We start from the raw sequence: 21,728 nt of genomic DNA, 5'->3' as shown, positions 1-21,728 counted from the left end.
TTAGCCAGTAAACAAATAACTGTATTGGAACACTCTCTTTACTCACCTGATCTGGCCCCCAGTGACTTCTTTCTTTACCCAAAGATAAAGGAAATATTGAAAGGAAGACATTTTGATGACATTCGGGACATCAAGGGTAATACGAAGACAGCTCTGATGGCCATTCCAGAAAAAGAGTTCCAGAATTGCTTTGAAGGGTGGACTAGGCGCTGGCGTTGGTGCATAGCTTCCCAAGGGGAGGACTTAGAAGGTGACCGTAGTGATATTCAGCAATGAGGTATGTAGCACTTTTTCTAGGATTAGTTCACAAACTTAATGGTCCGACCTCGTAGGTATGTGTGTATATTTGTGTGTATGAGTTTTGTGTATTTGTATTTATATGTATGTCTGTGTTTTTTGTATATTTGTATTTGTATATATATTTGTGTTTGTGTGTGTGTTTTGTGCAGATGTATTTCTGTATATATTTGCATGTTTGTATACTCGTATTTGTGTGTGTGACACTGGAATGTGCTCGTTGCCACAGATCGTGGCGGAGATGGCAGCTGTGTTCTGCCAGGGGGAGATGCTAGAGGATTTGGGGTCAGTGGAGAGACATACCCAGCTTCACACTTAAGTGTCAAGGCTGCAATTTCTGTCTCCTGACAAGTGGGGCCCTTGCCTGAAATAAACATAAGAGATGTTTTGATGTGTGATGATTTGAAAAAAAGAAGCTAAATTTGGCTTAGACTGTTTTAAGAATCTCTCCAAGAGGAGCCAAGTCAGGCTGGGTGGGAGCAGATTCCATGAAGAGATGCTGGGAAACATCAAAGAATTATATACTAATATAGAATTGTACGTGTTTACTTTTTTAATTATTAACTGCAAATGTTACAAAATACAAAAAGAGGGAGAATAAAAAATATGTCTGCCTCTCTCCTCTTCCCCCAGTGCCTCAGTTGCTCTCCCAGAGATAAGTGTTATCACAGTTTTCCTGTGTCCTTCTCTGATTGTGCTTTTTCAAGTATTTACATATATATTGTTTCCTCACAGACAAATGGCAGCACATGCTACCTGTTTCTTCATGTCTTGCTTTATTCACTTGACAGTGTACCTTGCAGGCCATTCCATATCAGTATATACACATCTGCCTCATCCCTTTGAACAATTCTTTGTAACAATTAAATAGTATTCCGCATTATGTTTTTCTATAATTTAGGTTAAACATACTCTTGAAAAACCCCAAATTCTCTTTTCCCTTGGCTCATCTTAACCTCAGGACTGTAGACCTTTTACTAGTAGGGATTTAGACTTCAAAGGAAAATCGGATTTGTTTCCACACAAGAGGAGCTCAGTACTTCTAGAATGTTCTATGCCCCTCCCCTCCCCCTGCATGAGGGTTCCTGATGATTTGAGGGGTTGTCCTTGTATCAATCTCTTTTATTTGCACCTTAAAAAAAAAACCAATAACTGTAACTTTCCACTTTCATTGTCAGCACACAGAACGTGGGGTCCTTTAGAAAAAAAGGTTTGTTATAAAAATCACAAAAATTAAATTTTAAGGGTATATAGAAAAACAGATGGTCCTGTGATCTATCAAGAGAGTTTGAGTACATAGCAGTATCATTCACAGACATTAGCAAGGGGACCATTTCTGGGTTAGTCATTCATTCCTCCTTCCTTGCTCCATCTGTCCAGTCTCAGTTGCTCCCTGACCACAGGCTGTCCCTTGACTTGGCGCTGGGGTTTGAGGGTGAACAGCCCCTAGTGCCTGCCCTCAGAGAGCTCCCAGTTTGGAAGAGACAGTCAGTGAGCACAGCCCAGCACAGTAAGTAAGTTCTGACCACAGTGGGCTCTGGGGCCTCCCCAGCAGAGACCTAGCACTGCTGTGCATGGAGGCTGTCGGGAGAGGCTTCCTGGAAGAATTGTGCTTCCCGAGCTGTGGGTTAAGGACACAGTCCAAGCCGACCTGGGACCAGCACTGGTCAGTGGCTGACGCGACAAACTATACCAAGAAGTGTCCCGGATGGGCCGTTTTCTGGATGAAATTGCGAACAGGAGTTGTTAGAGTTGGAGGCGGTGGGTGACAGGCCATAGACTCAGAGCCCAACTACTGGGGTTCGACTCAGGCTCTTTTCACTCACTTGTGAGACCCTCAGCAAGTCCCTTCACCTTTCTGTGCCTCAGTCTTCTCATCTGGAAAGTGGGGGGAGTGACAGTAGCTGCTACTTAGGGTTGTTGGGAAGACCCACTGTGGCAACTTTGCACAGTGAGTGCCACATAAGTGCCTTTTGTTGTTGTTGTTGCTGTTTAATTCCTCAGAGCCTCAGCTTTCCCATCTGCGAAAAGCTGATACCAACAGTATCTACTATGGGAATTAAACTAGACGGTCCATGTGAGGGAATTGAGGTGGTGGCACGTACACAGTCGTTGCTTAAGTGTTTACGGCTATTACTATTTTTATTGCCTCCTCCCTCACCTCTGACACCCCGAGCACAGGTCACAGAGCACCTCCTGGGCTTCTGGAGTCTGGGGGACCCCGCCTCTGAGGCTGACTGGAGCCTGGGCTCCCAGCCCAGCTGTCATTTCCGTTTATAGCCTCTGAGGCCCTCGGGAGAGTGAGGAAGCCCCTTCTCCGGAGCCTGTGGGCACTCCCTGCCAAAACCAGACACGCCTCCTGAGGACCAGCTGCAGACGTGTGTCCCTGTCACTTTGGGTGACGCACTTGTCCCCATGGAGACAGCATGTCTCTGCCAGAGCCATCAGGATGGTTCGGACTTGGAGGGAGACGGGTGTACCGGGCAGAGCTGGGGTCCGGTTCATTTTGTGACATGACCTTCCCCTGGGCGCCCTGTGGAGGGAGGGGAGCAGCTGACAGGTTGGAGAAGATACTTGGGGATCGGGTTTAGGCCCTTCTCTCAGGAGAGTGCTGCGACTGTCGGGTCTCATTCGGGCCTGTTAGCACATTGTTCTAGTGTTAACACGATGTGTTTCGGGAACTAGACAGTAGACAGCAGCATCATCGTCAGGTCAGCCGGCCTCTACGGGGCCCTTAACCACAGGCCGGGCATGTGCAGCTCTCGCCAGACATTTTACAGAGTCCTCCCACCACCCCCAAGCAGCCTCCTCACCCCCATTTCACAAACGGGAAAATCGATGTTTAGTGAGGTCGGGTCCCAGTTAGCAAAAAAAAAGGCAGAGCTGGATTTTCCGCGATGGGGTAGGGGGTGGAGTCCAGGAACAGGTGTGTTCCTGTGGCCCCTCAGTGTGAGGCCCCTCCCTGCCTGGCTCTGTGTGTTTCTCGGTCATGGTCATATTCTCTGTTTCTGAATTGCTCTTTGTTCTTGCTGCTTCTCTCTGCCTCTGTTTGCCTGTCTGTCTCTCTGGCTCTCCTTGACCCTCTCTACCCTTCCCCCTCCACCTCAGGCTTGCCACCAACCGCAGAGATGACCTCAGGAGGCCCCTGCCCCATCTTCCACTCACGGATGCCCATGGCATGTCCTGAGTCCATGGGCGACCACTCCAGCCCGAGGGCCAGCCTAGACCCTGAGCCATGCCCCTATCCAAGCCACCACACACAGCCGCATCCAGCCACACCTGGCCATACCTGCACTGTTGTTCTTAGATCCTTTTGAGAGGGGTCAGTGACTGGTGTCCCATCAACTTTCCCTGGGAAGCACCACCACCCCCGTTGGGCTAGGGCAGAGGCAAGGCCTGGCTTGTGCTACAGCTTGAGGTGGCAGTGTGGTGCCCAGACGCCCATCAACTGCCCCGACCCCCACCAGTTGGGAACCAGGTCCACATGGAAGAGATACTGTGCGAGTTTTTGCTGGCAGCTTTGGGAGAAGGTTCTGAGGGCTCTGCCTAGCTCCATTCCCTGTCCATGTCCATTTCCTTCTGGCCTGACTGACTCCCCTCCCCTCCCTTCCTCTCCCCTCCCTTTCTCTCCCTTCCCTCCCCTCCTTGTCCCCCCCCTCCCCTCCTCTCCTCTCCCCTCCTTACCCCTCTCCTCCCCTCCCCTCCTTTTACCTCCCCTCCCCTCCCCTGTTCCGCTCTTCTCCTCTCATTTTCCTTTTCCCTCCCTCCCTCCTTCCCTCCCTCCCTCCCTCCCTCTCTTCCTCCTTACTGAGCACTTACTAAGTGCAGGTACTATAACTAAGCACCAGGAATCCAGTGGTGACAGACGCCGCTCTCCCCCCTTGGAAATGATGTGTACTGGAAGGGACAGGTACCCAATGAATCGTACAAGTGATTTCGAACCAGCACCTGAGGTCAGGTTCCAAGGGAGAGGACCTTGACCCAGACTCAGAGCAGGAGCCGACGCTCACTGTGGCCTCTGAAGGATACAACACGTAGCCAGGTGGAGGGGCCTCCTGGGCAGAGGGAACAGATGACACGAGGTGGCAAGGAGAGCGAGTGCTGGAGCGCAGGGCCCTGCAGGCTGCAGCAGGACCCACAATGCTCTTCAGATAAGAGCCTGGGTTGGAGGGTAGAGGGTGGTTGTAAGACAGGCTGGGGGACTCAGCCTATCCTTGGCCTGTCCCCCTCCCCTTGTCCCCTTCCTAGACCTGAGACCCCACCAATGGCTGTGCCTACGGATGAATTGCGGTGACCAGGCACAGGCCAGGGTGTCAGGACACTTGGATTCTAGGCCTGGTCAGGCATCCCTCCCCCTCCCTGGCCCTAAGTTTTCCCATCTGTGAAATGGTCATTGAGGACCCAAGAAAGCTCTCTGTTGTCAAGGTGGAGCCAGGAGGATTCAGTGGCTTTGGAGAAGTCAGGCCTACACATCAGGCAAAACCAGGTTCAAATACCAGCTTCACCTCTCTCTAACTATGTGCCTTTGGACATGGGGCCTCCATCGCCTCCCCTTGTAAGATGGGTCTATGATGGTTCCTACTGCACGGGGCTTTGGGGAACCTTAGACAGCAAAGTGGATGGTGCATCGTCAGCCCTCAGTTTTAGCCTCTGATGTCATTACTATTATCGCTCAGTTGTGTAGGTCTGACCCTGGCACAGGGCAGGGAGGTGCAACAGGCCCTGGGGGCATGGAGACCGAGCAAGGCCCACGCCAGCCTGGGCCCATGACCGGATTGGTCCCTGCACAGCTGGGAGTGTAGAGTTATGGAAGGGGGATGGGACACACCTCTTGAATTGCTCGGAATTGCTCTGTTAGCTGTGGGCCACCCAGCACTGCCCTGACTCAGGGTTCTTTCTTAGGCAGGTGTGTCAAACACCCCAAAATACATGCAGGCATAATAGTTTCCCTTTTCCCTGCCCGCTCGCTGACTACATGCCCTTATCTGGTTAAGAAGCTCACATGTACTCACTGCAAAAAAAGTTATTTTCAGAAACATATTCCTCCAACAAATATTTATTCCACAACTACTATAGGCCAGGCATTGTTCTAAGTGCTGGGGTACTTAGAACATTGAGTGAAACCGCCAACAGTCTAAAGGCTGTAGATCAGGAATCAGCAAACTGCCTGGGGGCCAAATCCAGCCAGCTACCTGTTTGTAAATAAAGTTTTATTGGAACACAGCCATGCCCACTCACCGACAAATTGTTTGTGCTGCTTTCTTGGTAACAATGGCAGAAGGGAGTAATTGGGATAGAGACTGTAAGGCCCCCAGAGCCCAAAATATTTCCTGTCTGGACTTTTACAGAAAATGTTTGCTAGACTCTGATGTAGATTAGCAAATAAAGAACCCCTTTCTGATTTGTTCTTAATTCGTGATGTGTCCATATGATAGCATCGGAGGTAAGATTTAGTTCATTTTATTTAATTTTACCATCTGATCATACTGAGATATAAAATTACAAGTGTGGATACTACATAAAATCATCAATAATCAAAAGACAGCCTGTGACCACAGACAGCGCCACTGGTAACAGTACGCTGTGGAACCTTCCAGAAGTTTTCCTTTGCTTATCCTCCCATAGTTTTATTTGTGTTTGTTGTTACAAAACTGGTGTCATAACACACATGCTGTTTTGTTACCTTTTTTTTTTTTTTTTTTTAACATTTGCTAGTATAAGGCAGACATCTTTCTGTGACAGTAAATGTTCTTTCTGAACATCATTTCCCAGGGCTGTGTTTATTCCATTGTGTGGATATACCATATTGTATTTCACCAGTTCCCACCTTATTGGACTTTCAAGTCATTTCCAGCATCTTGGCATTGATCACCAATCCTGCAGGCAGCGTCCGTGTGCGGAGATGTTGGCAAGCATGTCTGATGATTTTCTTGAGATAAATTTCTGGAAGTAAAATTGCTGAGTTGAGGATATGCATGTTTTACGTTTCGGGACATGTTACGGCTTGTTGAAACACAGCCATGTCTGTTATCCTGGTCTCCAAGCCTGGGGGTTCCAAAGCTGTCCATTCTAGGTCGTGAGCTGAGGCAGTCCTGGGGTCCGTGAAACAAGGACCCAGAGCTCTTCCCCCACCAGCGCTTTGGGGCTGCAATTGCTGCTAGTCCGAGCAAGTGGTTTTTAAACCTGCCAAGTTCTGGAGGCTTTTTAGGGCCTTTTAGTGCTCATTTCCTCATCAGAGCCTCTTGAAGCTCCCTGAAAAAGGTGGGGACAGGTGGGGGTTGGGAGGCTGGAAGCCACGGTGGGCGAGGAGTCCAGAAAACTGGGTTCCAGTTCCACCAGTACTGCTTCTCACTCATCGCGAGAACTAAGAACCATACAGCAATGCCTGTCTCTGCCTCAGTTTCTCATCTGAAAAGGAGGGACTCCTTATAGATCCAGATGATAAGATTTGATGACCCTCATTTGACAAGTGACAGCTGAAATACGGACGGTGGGGGGGGTGGCTGGTATCCATCAGAGGTTCATGTCAGAAGACCAGTACATGACCCAAGGGGTGGACTTATTTGGACACGTGTGTTCCCCCAACAAACGGCTCCTTAGCTCATCGTGTGTCTGCAGACTACCTGGTAGATACCTATTTGCCTGCAGGTAGGAGGGTTTTTATACCAGCCTGTGAGGCAAAACTGAACTGGGAGGACATCCTGCCTTAAAGCTAATAAGAAATTCTAACTTTTAGGAAGTGGTTAGAAGAGTTTGGGGCTCATGTTTTTGTGGTTGATCTCCCAGCATTGTAGCCTTGGGAGCCAAGTTCACGCCTTGCTGACGTGAAGTGCTGCCAGGGTCTGCCAATGTGATGTGACGTGAATCATTTGCCATCCACACAAGGTTACCAGGGTATTAACCGGAAAAAGTGCTGATAAACAGCGTGCTTTCTTAAGCCTTATTCATAAGATGAATTCCCTTAAATAATCCTAACCACTGCATTACTCCAAATTTGGGGGGGTCTATGAGAAAGAGTAGTGACTGCAGTGGCCTTCAATCAACTAACTACTTAACATCTGCTTTGACTAGACATTGAGGCACGGAGAAATCAAGTCACTTGCCCAAGGTCACACAGCTACTATGGGATGGAGCCTGGATTCAAATGTAGGCATTATAGCTCCAAAAACAGTACTTGTCCCAGGGGAAAGTGAAAAAACAAACAAACAAACAAAAACACAGTTCCATTGTAATGAGTATGTTGTGGAAAGTTCTACCGCAGAGCTGTCCACTAGAACTTTCTGCAACTGTGGTCATGTCCTGTATCTGTGTTGTTCAATATGGTGGCCACCTGTGGCTGCGGAGCCCTTGAAATGTGGCTAGTGCCACTGAAGAACTGAATTCTTAGTATTTTAAAATGTTAATTAATTTAAATTAAATGTAAATAGCCACATGTGGCTAGGGTACTGTATTAGCACAGATATAGACTTGCGGCCTAGGAGACACCCTGAGGACGGAGTAGGTCCTGAGCCAGACTTGGTTGGGGCAGAGGTCAGGGGAGGCTTCCTGGAAGAAGCACCATCAAAGTTGAAATCTGAACCACAGTCAGGAGGTGGGCTGCTCCAGCAGCTCTGGAGGTGAGGGAGCCAGGACTGAGGGTTGTGAGGGGAGAAAAGGCTGGCACAGCTGGTGGGAGGGCCTAGGAGGAACCCCGGATGGGGGTCCACTGATGCAGGTCCCATAGGCCATCCTTATAAGGTATTTGTAGCTTTACCCCGAGGGCCCCTGCAGGCGCAGATTTCTGTGGGAAAGTATTCTGTGGGAAAGAAAATATAGGGGATGGGGCCAGAGGTGAGGGAGGCAGGGAGACCCTGGATCTGGCCGAGGCTGGACGGAATGTTCTGGAAGGAGACTTTGAGGGACTTGAGCACTGATATGGACGTGAGTGAGAGTGACAGAGGATCCCGGGATACTGCCCTCTAATCCTGAGTCTGGCGTTAGGCGGTGGAGGGAGAAGACGTCCATCCTTGATGGTGGGACCGCCCACAGACGGGAATGGATGGAAGCCAGTGCGTTTGCTGGACACCATCGACCCAGCCATCCCCTGGGCCTCCCAAAGGAGGTCAGGAAGCAAGGCCCCTGCCCCTGCCCCGATTCCACCCTCAGCATCCTGAGGAACTGGCCATTCTGATTTCCAGAAGCCCCACCTGCAAGTCGCCCGGTGCTGAGAGATCCCCGTCTCTCAGGGTTTTGAGGACCTGAGAAGAATCACATTTCACCAAGGGTCCATCCTCCTGCCTGACTCTGGGGAGAGTCATGAAAATAGTTCCGATCCCCGCATCTGCTGTCCTGAGCACCTGTTACGTGCCGGCCACGGAACTTAACACTTTGCAGAGGTTATTTCTTGAAGCCTCAAAACAACTCTTGTGTTTTGGATGGAAATTGAGGCTTGGATGGGTGGAGTCACTTGACCAGGACACACAGCTGTAAGCTCCCCCCGCTGTAAGCTGTCCCTCGAGTGGTCACCCCTCTGCCTTCCGCTGAGTTTAGCAATACAGGGCACAGGCCTAGCATGCAGCTTGCAACCATGTGCAAACCCTCCGAGACAATGATGTCAGTTATACCGGCAGCAATCCCTAAGTCTTCAACCGCTGGCCTCTGAATCTGACTCATGCAGGGGATTAAGTTAGGCTGATTCTATCACAGCTTCGAAAATAGTATAAGCAGCTGGGAGCGCGCTCCGATAACCACTTCCATTCCCGGTCCCAGGGAGAATTCTGTCGAGGGTGGCGGGCATCTGAGAAGGTCAGGTGACCTTTCAAAGCAAAAATATCCAAGTTTCCCCAAGTGGGACTGACTTTATCCCTCAAGTGTGCTAACAGCCACCCTCATGCCACCCGTGGGTTTGGAGATCGGGCAGACTGTCCCAAGGCTGGCTGGCTCATCAGGTGCCAAAATAAACTTGCCCTTGACCTGGTGGTTGTATACCCAAGGATTTCTCCTGTGGGCATGATCACAGACATGTGTCGCTTTAACCTCAGCGATGTTCGTCCTATTGTCGATTACCACGGTGACAAATAATCAGGAACCTAAACGTCCTGACACTTAGAGATTGGGTAAATGAACGCGGCTGCATCCATCCCGTGGAACAGTCTTCAGCCACGAAAGATGATAACCTAGATCAATGGACCCAGGGAAGATAGTGGATGGGACGATGTCATCGCGTCACAGATTATCTCAAAATGGTCTTCCTGCACTTGCCTAGAATCTTTCCGTTTCACAACGCAGGTGTATTATTTTGGTAACTAGTACAAGACAAGGCTTCTACAGGCAGTGAAATGAGGGTGGTTCAGAAAGTGGCTGTTATTAGGGTCTGCAAGTGAGGCCGTTTACCAGAGGTGACTGAGGGGTCTATTCTGAATGCCCATCCTTGCTTCCCTTGAACATCATGGGGTACACAAGTGTCCCCAAAAGGTGACAGAGACAGTGGAAAGGAGGTGGACATTTATTGGGCAAGGCCCTGAGCTAGGAGTTGCCACATGGGTCCTCTGATTGGCATGCATGCCCTTAGAGTGAGTGCCGTTTCTTCACGGAATCCTTATAACTTCTCTGTGTCTCAGAGAGGGAGGTGAAGGCCCTGAGGTCACACAGCAAAGCTTTTCCCCACCCACTTGCTTGTTCTACTTGACTACGGGTGCTTGCTCTGCTAAGGATGGTTTCATAGCTGTGAAGAGGAATGCTCCCCATTAGCTGCGGAGGGACAGTCGCCCACCTCCACTAAGTGCCTACTGGGTGCCAGGCAGACTCTGCGTGGGGAACAGATGATGGAGCACCCTGACCTTGAAGGGTGCGTCATCTGGGTTATGGAATCTCAGAGACTTGCGTCTGTGTTGTGATCCCACTCCAACGCCTGGCACACAGTAGGTGCTCAGGAAATGTTTATTGAGTAAATAACTTTTCCTGGTACCAAGATGAATCCAGGGTAGGCAGGAAGAGTTCAGGAGGAAGAGAGAACTGTGGGTTGCAATGGCTTTGGGTGGGAAGAATGGCTAGGAAGAGGGAACAGCACAGGCAAAGCCAGAGGCCAGGAATGTGTGAGGTGTGGGTGGGACATGGTGAGTAGGTCAGGGACGGTAGGATAGAGGGTTGTTTGGGGGTAGGGGTGGGAGATGGGACTAGACAGGACACTTGGGGCTCAAGTACAAGGAGTGTTGGATTTCAGTAGGAGGCCAATAGGGAGCCATCAACGATTTTGAGCCGGAGGGGAGTTCTCTGAGGCACATTCCTCCTGACCACAAATGGGTCATAATGAGTGACACATTCCCTGCTGGTGTTTCTGGAATAGGGGGCAAGTTTGCTGTCACCCCCTCGCCTCTGTCTCCTTCCATATTCCTCATCCACTGACCTCAAGTTATCAAAAGGTGGTGTCTGGGAACATGCTTCAAAGCTCAGAAGCCAAGGCCATCTGGATCGTTCCGGTGCCAGTGGCCATCCAAAGGGTTGGAGTTTGGTTTCATCTTGAGTGCTCCGTCTTCTCCCAAGTGAACAAGTTGAGAAGCCAGCAGTTCATTTACTTAATGGAGATCTATGGGCTCCTCACTGTCTGCCAGGCACTGGCTCGCCCTGTGGCCAGTTCTGTGGTAACCGGCACCCTCTCCAAGAGTCCAGGCCGAGGGCAGAGACATGTAACTGAGCAGGCAGTGACAGAACGAAGGGACCCAGGCTGTGTGGGGCCCAGTGGTTACAAATTCGGACTTGGGGCCCAAGCCCCCTGCCGGGGTTTGAGTTCCACTTTGCCACTTATTGGCTACTTGATTTAGCGCATGTCACTTCACCTCTCTAAGCCTCGATGTTCTCATCTGTAAAATGGAGAATGTAATAAGCTCCACCTCTATGGATTGCCGGGGGACTGCAGTTCAGCGAGGTGATTGGTAAATTTTAGCTTGGTGGCTGCCTGGCCCAAGTTCAGTGCTCCATGGATGCTGTGCGGGATGGCGCTGATGGGGGAAGCACGGTGGCAGTGGGAACCCAGGGCGGGGTGCGCGTGGGGGCGTGCCCTAACCAGACTGATAAGTTCTGGGAGCTCTGAAGGTGGAGTGAAGTTCAGCCTGGCTACAGGGTGAGGTGGAGAGAGGCGCACTGAGGATGGTGGGGGGGGGGGAGGGCGCCCAGTGGCACCTTGCGTGCTGGGGAGGGCGACCTCTTCATCCCAGTTTGCCCAGCTGTAGCACTGACAGCCCTGCCTCCTGTGATATCGGGCAAACCCAGATGATTGGTCACGCCAGTGCCCAGCCAAGACGTCTGGACCCACCTCTGAGAGCAGGAGGGAGCTTGGGGTGATGCGATGCGATTTGCGTCAGCTGGGACGAGGTTCTGAGCCTTTTCCCCTGATACTAACCTCTTGTCTGGCTTGTTCTTGCAGGACCAGCTGAAACAGTGTTTCACCAGGCGGCCCCCTGAGGCCAAGGACACCGATACCCTTGTGCAGGAAGCCGACAGCCAGTATGGGACGTGGTCGGACCAGCGCCAGAGTGGGGAGAGGTAGGTAGCGTGTGCGGGGCTCTTGGCTGCATGGCAGGGCGTCTGGGGCGGGGCTTCTGGCTGTGGGGCGGGGATTCAGTGTGGCCCATCTGCCTCCTGATTTCTACTAGAACCTCTTTTGTCTGTAATTATGTGAGTAAACCAGTCTTCTAAAAAAGAAATTTAGAAAGTACAGAAAAATATTTTACAGTGATCTATGAAATATTCAGAATAGGCAAATCCAGAGGCAGACAGCAGATTAGTGGTTGCCGGGCGCCCCCTCCTGTCTTCCAGAGGCACTGCAGCGCCCCCTCTCTGACCGTCCCTGGAGCCGCCGTGCTCCCTGTCCTGGGTAGTGGCGCCATCTGCTGCCTTTTTAGTGGTATTTCCCTCATTTTCTTGTGGATTTGGCTCAATCCCACCCCCTACCCCCAAATCCTTCCTATTTCAAGTAATAAAACCATCCCAGAGTTGACTAAAAGCATGGCTGTGCTCCTGAAGTAAAACACCAGTCCACCTGGGTTGAAGATTTTGCTCGGGGATGTAGCTTGGCGTGTCTTTCAGGATACACCTTCCTCTCTGGGACGTGGTATCTGGTGTGCCTGCTTCCCCTTCCTCAGGGTTGGGCTTTCCTGTGCTCATGACTTCGGTGTCTCTTTAATGGGCAGGGAGAGCCTTTTTAATTTAACGACTTGATTCATTTATAGATTTTCTATCTTATGTGGTGCCCATTATCCAGTGGTACTTGAATACATTATCCTGGGGAAAAAATTCCAGAAGTAGGAGAGGGTTGAGGACAGATTCTGGAGTCAGTTCTGCCGCTTTGGGCAAGCTACTTCACACCTCTGTGCCCCAGTTTCCCCATATCTGGCGAGGTTAATACTTAATTTCGTGAAGTTAATCCTACCTTGTAAAACTATGGAGGTTACAGGATTATAAAATAATCCTCATAGGATTATGGAGAGGATTAAAAGGCAGTTTTTAGCACAGTGCCTGGCACTAATAAGTGCTCAATAAATCTTGATGGAATGAGTGAATGGATGAATGAATGAAATAATGCAATCATTTGGTCTGAATCAGTGACGTCCAACAGAAATACAGCGCAAGCTGCAAATGCGAGACGTAGATGTACTTTTTATGTTCTAGTAGCCACATCAAGAGTAAAAAGAAACAAGTTAATTTTAACAATGTGCTTTATTGAACCCAACAGACCCGGAATACAATCACTTCACCATGTCATCGATATAAAAAGTTATTAACAAGATATTTTACATTCCTTTTTTTACTCAACATGTTGGAAATCCAATGTGTACTTTATGCTCACGGCCCGTCTCAGCTCTCACTCACCACACTGCAAGGACCCGATAGCCACGTGTGACCAGCAGCTCCCATATGGGACAGTGCAGGGTTAGAGCGTCTCGAGTGGGACGGGACCGACTCCTCCCATTCCGCACCTGCCCAGGTGTTCTAGCGGCACCAGGAGCTGTACCTGGCTGTGTCCAAAATGGTTCTCCTACTGGGATGGTTTGCTCCTGTTTCCTGGTGTGCACAGCACACCCGTACCCTACTTTCTGTCACCTCCTCTACTGGCCATCCAGCTCTCCCTCCCTTCCTTTCTCTCAGCTTGGCTCCTGAGTCACCGTCCCCGGACAGCAGTGCCACATCGGCGCGGAAACAGCCCTCCAGCAGCCGCCTGTCCTCGCTGTCCTCCCAAACGGAGGCCACCTCGGCCGGGGACCAGCACGACTTCTCCAGGGAGCAGCGGAGCACGAGCGTGGACCGCTCCAGCACTGATCTCGAGTCTACCGACGGGACGGAAGGGCCGCCCCCGCCGGACACGTGTTCTGCAAAGAGAGTGGACGACTTCTCCTTCATCGATGTAAGTTGGTCACCGGGAGCCCATTGGAAAGAGTCATTGCTTTTGAAAGGGATGCTCTTGCATCTCCCAGTGAACTGTCCCTTTCGGGGAGTAGAATCTGCATGCCAGGCACCCCTGTAGTGGGTGCATAATACACAGTCTGAACTGGAACTGATGTCTGCATGTGGCTTGGACCTGCCATCCACCAGCTGTGTGTCTTGGGGCAAATGTCCTCACTTTTCTGAGCCTCAGCTTCCTCATCCACTCGTAACCAGCACAGTGGGTTCCACAGCCTCAAAAACAGTCACCTGTGTTCCAATTAAAACTGACCCTAGCCTGCACCTGTTCGGTAAGCAGGACGTCTGATCTCACCCCTGGGATTCTGCCTGAGGTTTCAATTCCAGGTGTGCAGAGTGGAGTTTGCTCAGACCGATTCTGCCGGGTGTTCTTACCAAGTTCTTGCCTGGGGGAACATGTCCCTGGTGCCAGGGGATCCAAATCTCTGTAAATAGTTAGTAGTGGTTCTAGGAAGGGGAGACCCTTCAGGCAGGGGCAGCCCTCGTGGGAGTCCCCAGGGGCAGCCGTTAGAACTCAGCTCTTCAGGTCCCAAGGAGACGCGCCCTCTGAGACGCCAGCTGCCTCCTGCTCCAGCTCTTCCAGACCAGCTCGGTCTTCTTCCTCCCCTGCCCCACGAACCCCACCTACAGGTGTCAGGTGGATTTTCCTTTTCTATCCTTGAGACATGGAGGAGGTCTCATTGTTCTTCCCTGACAAGGGGGCTGCCCTCCCACCCTCCTGAAGATGCAACATCTAAATGATGCAACATCTAAAAAGGACCCACTCCCCTGGCAGTAATGCCTCATACCCACACTCTTAGGGACCGCTATCCAGATTCTCCCCAGAGAAGGAATATCACTGCTTTGGGAGGTGGGGCTTCCTCTAGGGCCTCAAAGGGGATTCCGCTTCTTATGTAAGTATGTTCAGGGTATCTCATTGGCACCTCTGGATAAAGGCAGAGATGGGGAAAGATACAAGTTCAGTCTCCATAGAGACAACCCACTATGTATAAATATGGACATGGTGTGGATTGTAAGGATTTAGTTAAGTGATGTATTCAGTTCTTCATTCAACAAACATTTATGGAGCTCCTGCTACATAAATGTCCATTGCATGCCCACTGTGTGCCAGGCACAGTACTGAACATTGCTCTAGCTTCCATGGTATACAGTGTCACCAGGAGGGGTAAGGTGTGTCCATTGCATGCCCACCGTGTGCCAGGCTTCCAGTATTAGGTTACTGTTGAAATGCAGAACTGCTGGCCCATGTGCCACCTAAATAGCATCTCGTACATCAGTGAAGCTGCATACACCTCTCTTGGGTGGTACCCTCAATTAATGGTTCCCTTGCTTTTTTTCCTCTTCCTCCCTGTTGCTACCAAAGCAAACCTCAGTCCTCGACTCAAGTGCCCTCAAGACCCGGGTGCAGCTTAGCAAGAGAAGCCGACGCCGGGCTCCCATCTCCCACTCCCTCCGGCGGAGCCGAGTCAGTGAGTCGGACAGCAGGTCTCCTCTGGAGGAGGAGGGCGACAGCACGTGGATGTTCAAGGACTCAACAGGTATACTCTCCTCCATAGATACCACAAGGGACAATAGGAAGGACTGAAGTTAAACACTGGGAAATACTTCCTGACTTTAAGGCTGTAGGATATTAGAACACAGTAATATCCTACACAGGAAACTGTGATTTCTCATTCTACACAGCTTATTAGAAACTAAGTAAAAAAAAAAAAAAATTTGGAGGGATGGTATGTTAATTGGGGCTCCACAGGTTGTGAGGGACAGAGCCACCACTTAATAGGGTTTCACTATTTCTGCTTTTATCCTTATTAAATTCACCCTATACTCTCTTTAGGTTTGTTGTCTTTTTTCTAGATTCTCAGGTGGAAAGGTCAATTTGTTATTAGTCTTGTTTGGTTTCTAATGAATTATTTAAGGCTACACATTTTCCTCTGAGGACTTCTTTGGCTGCATTTCGTATTAAAACCTGAGCTGAATCTTAAAGAGCAGACAGGAATTAGCTAGAGATGGGTATTCAAGACAGAATATCAACAGGATTAAGGGGGCAGAGATGTGTGGCAGGGGCCTCTCTAAGTAGTTCAGTGCTACTCAAGCCAGAAACAGCAGGAGTCATGCTGGAAAAGTAAGCAGGGGCCAGCTCATGGAAAGTCATGATTTCTTGCCAAGGAGTTAGACTTTATCTGTAGATAAAGAGCCACGGAAGAGTTTTAAGAAGCAAAATCTTTTCTTGTAAAAGAAACCATAGCAGGTGACCTCCCGCCTTTATACATATACGGCCTTTGGTCCCCCAAAAGCTACTATAGGGGCTTTTGTTCATTTGGGATTTGTTCGTGGTGAATAGTAGGATGTCGGACCAGGCTCAGAACTGGGTGAGGGGCATAGCTTCTGACCAGATGCCTTAAACAAATGCTTGGAGGGTTATCTCTCTCTCTCCCATCTCATGTCTGTTATTAGAGGAAATGTTTAAATGCCTTGAGAAGACTTCTCTCTGCACACTCTCTTGGTTTTCTGAGCCAAATTCCATGGAGCTGCCTAGAGCAAGTAATGACCAAAGTTGGGACAAAAGAACACAAATACCCCTCAGCTGGAACACGGCAGCAGCCTCCTGGTTCCCAGCAGCCTTGAGAAACCAGCCAGGAGCTGTGGAATGCCTGGGGATACCTTTCCTGAACACACCCCAGTCCCCTGCTTGGCTGGGGACCCCAGAGCATCAGGCCTTGCCTCCGTCATCCTGGTCCCCAGGCCCCGACACCTCACTGTGCCCAAGCCTGTATCTGAACCTCCAGGAGGTTGGAGCTCCTCACCCTCATTCCTGGAAGAGTGGAGACAGACAGTCCATCACCCAATAGGCTCACCTATGAGGCTGGAGCATAACAATGGGATTAAGTCCCAGAAAGGGGGGCTTGGGATGAAGGAAGGGGGCTTCCTGGTCCGAATCTGGGCAGCTCTTCCACAGGGTACAGGGAGCCCTCCCCGCTCTCTTCTGAGAGCATGACCTCAGTGCGTTGTTGGCTGAAAGCACTTCTTTCTCCTTTCCTGCAGCTGACAAAGAGAAATAGAAGAAATTCTATTTCCCTAAATTGGAATGAGCCAGGAGCCCAGGAGGTGGGTCTGTCTGTGCCTAGTCCCAGGAGAAAACCCATGCTGCCTTATTATCAACAGCTTCCAGCAAGAGGTGAAGCTGTGAAAAAGTGAGATCAGGAAAGCAAGCCTCTGAGTTTGTCCCCATCTGTAAAATGGGCCAGTAATACCTTCTGTGCAGGGCTATTGTGAGGGTGACATGAGGGAGTATGTACAAAGGACCTGGCACGTCGACCTCAATGAGTGGTGGTGCCAGTGATGTCTGTGCCCTTTTCTTTGCAACAGAAGAGAAATCCCCCAGGAGGGAAGAGTCAGATGAGGAGGAGAAGCCCTCCAGGACCGAGAGGACCCCCGTCAGCCACCCCCAGAGGATGCCCGTGTTTCCCGGTGTGGACCCGGCAGTGCTGAAGGTACCAAAGCTCATGCCCAGAGCTACTCTCAACCACAGCAGCAAAAAAAAAAAACCAGGCCCCGTGTTTCTTACCCTCCCTCCCTGCAGCCCTTCCTTCCTCCCTCCCTCTCTCCCTCTCTCTCTCCCTCATTCCTTTTCCCTCCCTCCCTCCCTTTCTTCCTTTCTTTTCTCTCATTTTTGAAATAGTGTAAGACTCACAAGAAGGTGTAAAATAGTACAGATTGTTCGCATGTACCCCTCAGCCAGCTTCTCACAATGATAATACCTCCCATGACCATAGTATGTGATCAAAACCAGGACCGTGGCTGCCACCCCATGCTATGAACAATACTACTAACTTACGTGGATCTCACCAGTGACCCTGTGTTTCTTCATCCCCCAAACACGTTGCTCAGTTTGCTCTCATAGCTAAGCCTCGATGTACTCATCTGTAAAGTGGGCTGACAGTCCCCCATAGGCATCAGGCCCAGTGCTGGATTTCCAGAAAATAGGAATGAACAAACCCAGCCTGCTGCCCTTGAGAAATCCAGTGTGCGAGGGATGGTAGGCATATGCCGTGATCATTTCGATATGAAAGGACATGGGAAGCCAGCCCTAGACCCACATTAGGCTCTCTTGAATGACACCCCAATCCCGGCTAGATTGTGGAATCCCCAGGGCAGGGCTGGGCCGTGTCCTTCCTCCCTTCCCCAACCCCCTCATGCATCTCTCACAATCCTGGGAGCAACTGGACTGAATTCAGTTGAGGGAGGGGACCCTCTTGCCCCCCCCCCCCGTTCTGGGCCAGGCACTTGCAAACTCTCTCCATGCCCCCAGCAACACTGCACAACGTGGCTCGTTGCTCCCATTGTGTTGAAAAAGGAATGAGAGTGAAGAAGGCTGAGTTGTTTATGGAATTTCTCCACTGGGTACCCCATGCGGCCACGAAGCCTCCTATGGGAGGGCCGTGAGTTGCCCCTCCGTCACTGGACGGCAGTTTCACTTTTCATGTCCTGTCTTGCAAGAAGGGAAAGTCAATACACAGCAGATACACATGCTTGTCCCTATAATTGATTTTACGGCCCGTCAAAATGTGAATGTCTGGTAGCTACTGCAGTCGGCCAGAGGTGTTCTAGCCTTTTTTTTGGGGTGGGGGGGGGCATCAGAACAAACGCTATTTATAAGGCAGCCTAACAGGTGGCAGCGGAAGGCCCTGCTTACAGGAGGGGGCTCCCATGTGGACTCGCGCCCTGACCACAGCTCAGACCCACTGCATTCTGGGAAGATGAGTGTTCATGCAAGCTCCCTGGGCCTGGTGGCAGCCACATCTGCTCTGGCCACTCAGCCACGGGCAGCATTCGTTAACAATTGGAGGAGGCTGCCAGGCTCCTTCTGGAAAGAGCCCTGAAGTCGGAGTCGGGCAGACCAGTTCTTGAAAACTGTGCAACTTTGGGCAAATTGCTTGACCTTTGACCTTCAGGCTTCTCCACCGTACAATGGGGAAACCTAGGTCATGTGACTTACACCCGGTAAGCCCAAACGATGGCTGCTCAGGGCACAGAGCTGTCAGGAGGACGAGGATGATGACCACCGTTATCGGAGGCCCTCCCAGCATTGTGTCAGGGACAAAGGTCACCTGCCACCATCACACACACCGGGTCCCCCAAAGGAATTCTGTGCGTCTAAGTTATTCTATTCCTGACGTGCCCTCCAAAAACGGGTGAAAATCCACCCTGCCGTTTTCCTGTGGGGATCTGATAGTCAGAAACTCAAATGGGTACAGGAGCAAGGAGTGTAATAGGGCTGAGCCTCACCTGCAACATGGACTGTTGTCTCCACCTCAGGATTCTCAGGAACTTAAAGGAATGTTCTGTGCTGAGGACGCTACAAATGGTGGCTCGGCAGCCAAAGATCCTTTGTGTGGCTTTTTGGCGGTGGTTCTTTGATCCCAGCGGTCAAGGCTGGCTGCCTGGGCTACAAGCCTGACGTCTGATTTTTCTTAGCCTCCAAAGTCAGTCAGCATCGCGCCCTGCCCCTGTTGTCACCATGCAGTGACAGTGCCATTGGATGGGACCCTTCCCCAGACCACAAGCAGTTACAGACTCAGCTCTCTTCTGTCCCCAGGCTCAGCTGCACAAGAGGCCAGAGGCGGACAGTCCCAGCGAGACCCCCGGCTGGGCCCCCCAGCCCAAGAGCCCCAAGTCCCCCTTCCAGCTGGGGAGTCGCGTGCTGCCCTCAAGTGTGGAGAAGGACGAGAGGTGAGTGGTCTTGGGGTGAGGGCCCCCCCTAGATTCAGGATGCACTTCTGGGGAGGTGCTTGCCTGGGTTTTAGAGCTGAATGGAGGGAACTCTCCAGCTGTCCTTTCTCCAGCAGCAGCACTTTTGTTTCCATGCACTCGGCACTCTGATAGCTGCAAAACAGAGGTGGAAAGAGGGCCAGGAATCAGGCAACTGGTCTCACTTCCCTCCTCCCTTTACTTCCTATGCGGAAATCCAGGGCTCCGTTGGTGGAAAACTGATCTAGTCCAGCCCTCTCCAGACTGATGGAGAAACAAGCATTTACCTTCCAGGGAGGTGCTTTGTCTCAGAATAGGGGAGACCTGGGAAGACAGACCGAAGGGCACAGCCATGTTAATCAAGAGAAACTTAACTCCATTCTGCCACCCTTGGTGGAGCAGCTGTCCCATTCCTAGACTAGGTCTGCTCCCCGCAGACATGAGCGCAGCGCAGCTCCCGCCCGCAGGGCCTCCAGACCCAGGCACTGCCGCAGCTGGGGGTGGAAGTTAAGAGCAGAAGTAAGAGCTTAAGAAGTAATTAAGAAGTACTAGTCAGGGTTCTCCAAAGAAACAGGACCAGTGGGGTGTGAGTGAGTAAGTGTGTGTGTGTGTGTGTGTGTGTGTGTGTGTGTGTGTGTGTGTAGGATGAGAGAGAGACAGAGAGAGAGAGAGAGAGAGAGAGAGAGAGAGAGAGATGTTTATTTTAAGGACTGGCTCACAAGATTGTGAAGGTTCGCAAGTCATAAAACCTGCAAAGTAGGAGGGCAGGCTGGAGACCCAGCGAACTGATGATGGAGTTGAGCCCCAAAGGCCATCTGTTGGCAGAATTCCCTCTTCAGTGGAGGGAATTTTTTTTCTTTTAAGGCCTTCAACTGATTGGATAAGGCCCACCCTTATCCATGGAGCGTAATCTGCTTGACTCAAAGCCTACTGATTTCAACATTAATCTCATCTTAAAAATACCTTCACAGAAACATCTAGAATAATGTTTGACCATATCTGTGAGTACCATGGCCTGGCCAAGTTGACACATAAAATTAACCATCACAGGCATTTACATGGGTAGAGAGATAGAAAGATGAATGGATGTTTGGGTGAAAAATGGATGGATTAATAGACATAATTTTATGTAAGCATGACTTTATAGTTGCAAGTGATTTCATCGAACAGATGTACTGTGATTTATTTCACATTCGCATTGTGGGGTGCTTTGGTTAATTCCTGTTTCTTGCTTGTTAATCATGTTAGCATGGGCATTTTGCCTTGGCACGGTGGGTGAAAAGTTGGGTACCTCACAGCCCTGCCTGCAAGGCACCCTCGGTCTGGCTCACACCTGACTCTCCCTGGCTTTGTGCTTTCAGATCAGAAGAGCCCTCACCCCAGTGGCTAAAGGAACTGAAATCTAAGAAGAGGCAAAGCCTGTATGAGAATCAAGCTTGACCAGGTATGAATGGGCTCGGGTGGGGAGACCTGGCCAGAGCCTGCAATCCCAGAAGTCAGGAACCTGGGCGGGGAGGCAAAGGTTCAGAGATTTGGGATGTTGTACCTTGGGAAAGAGAAGGGAAAACATAGATGTGGGTGTTCTGGATTCCTGTAAAGAGGGTTTCCTCTTAGGGAGAAAAACACAGCTGGACCGCCTGGGATGGGTGAGAAGGTCATGGGCAAAGAGTTAGACAGCTGGGGTTCTGGCCAGCCCTCACTGCATCTCCATTCCCTTTTTAAAAAATGAGAGGGCGGGACATCAGAGATCAGCTTAATCTGAAAGTTTCCTCACCTCTCCATTCATATACGACCTGTATCATTAAAAATTAATTTGGGAGAAAAAAGATTAAAAAATCAAATGACTAGATATGCCCTGGTGGAGGTCCCAGACGACTTAACATCTTAGACTTCAGTTTCCCCATCTGTAAAATGGGATAACAGAGCCCATGCCCCCGACTGGTCCCAGGCTCACTGAGAATGCACCTCAAGTGCTTCCCCTAAGTCCTAGGGATGGGAACACGCGATGCTCCCTAAAAGTGGCTCTGAGGTGAGTAGCGCAGGAGATCCACTGCCCCTTGTCCACAAACCTGAAATCCAGAACATTCTGACAGCAAAGCATTTTCATCATTGCTTAGTGACCAAACCTGAGCTACTTGGGTATGCTTAATGCCATTTAAACTCAGTTTCCCCCACTTTATATGAATATCCATACGTTACACTGCAGGCATATTATGTTTGATTATGAGGGTGTTGCATAATATATATGC

The 21,728-nt window shown here is 50.4% G+C and overlaps 1 protein-coding gene across 7 annotated transcripts in view; it reads left to right on the top strand.

Annotated features, from left to right (window-relative positions):
• Window positions 1-21,728, top strand: part of KIAA1671 (KIAA1671 ortholog) — a 185,616-nt gene that overhangs the window by 158,287 nt on the left and 5,601 nt on the right. For all 7 annotated transcript variants that reach the window (XM_074321515.1, XM_074321516.1, XM_019755578.2 and 4 more), the window contains 6 exons: window positions 11,699-11,817; window positions 13,420-13,675; window positions 15,095-15,269; window positions 17,098-17,222; window positions 19,328-19,461; window positions 20,841-20,923. In XM_074321515.1, coding sequence (XP_074177616.1) covers window positions 11,699-11,817; window positions 13,420-13,675; window positions 15,095-15,269; window positions 17,098-17,222; window positions 19,328-19,461; window positions 20,841-20,919 — 888 coding nt within the window. In that variant the 3' untranslated portion in view covers window positions 20,920-20,923. The remainder of the gene's footprint in view (window positions 1-11,698; window positions 11,818-13,419; window positions 13,676-15,094; window positions 15,270-17,097; window positions 17,223-19,327; window positions 19,462-20,840; window positions 20,924-21,728) is intronic.

Source organism: Rhinolophus sinicus, linkage group LG16, assembly GCF_036562045.2.
Source record: "Rhinolophus sinicus isolate RSC01 linkage group LG16, ASM3656204v1, whole genome shotgun sequence".
In the NCBI taxonomy this organism is placed as follows: Eukaryota; Metazoa; Chordata; class Mammalia; order Chiroptera; family Rhinolophidae; genus Rhinolophus; species Rhinolophus sinicus.
This window is presented reverse-complemented; position numbering and strand designations above follow the sequence as displayed.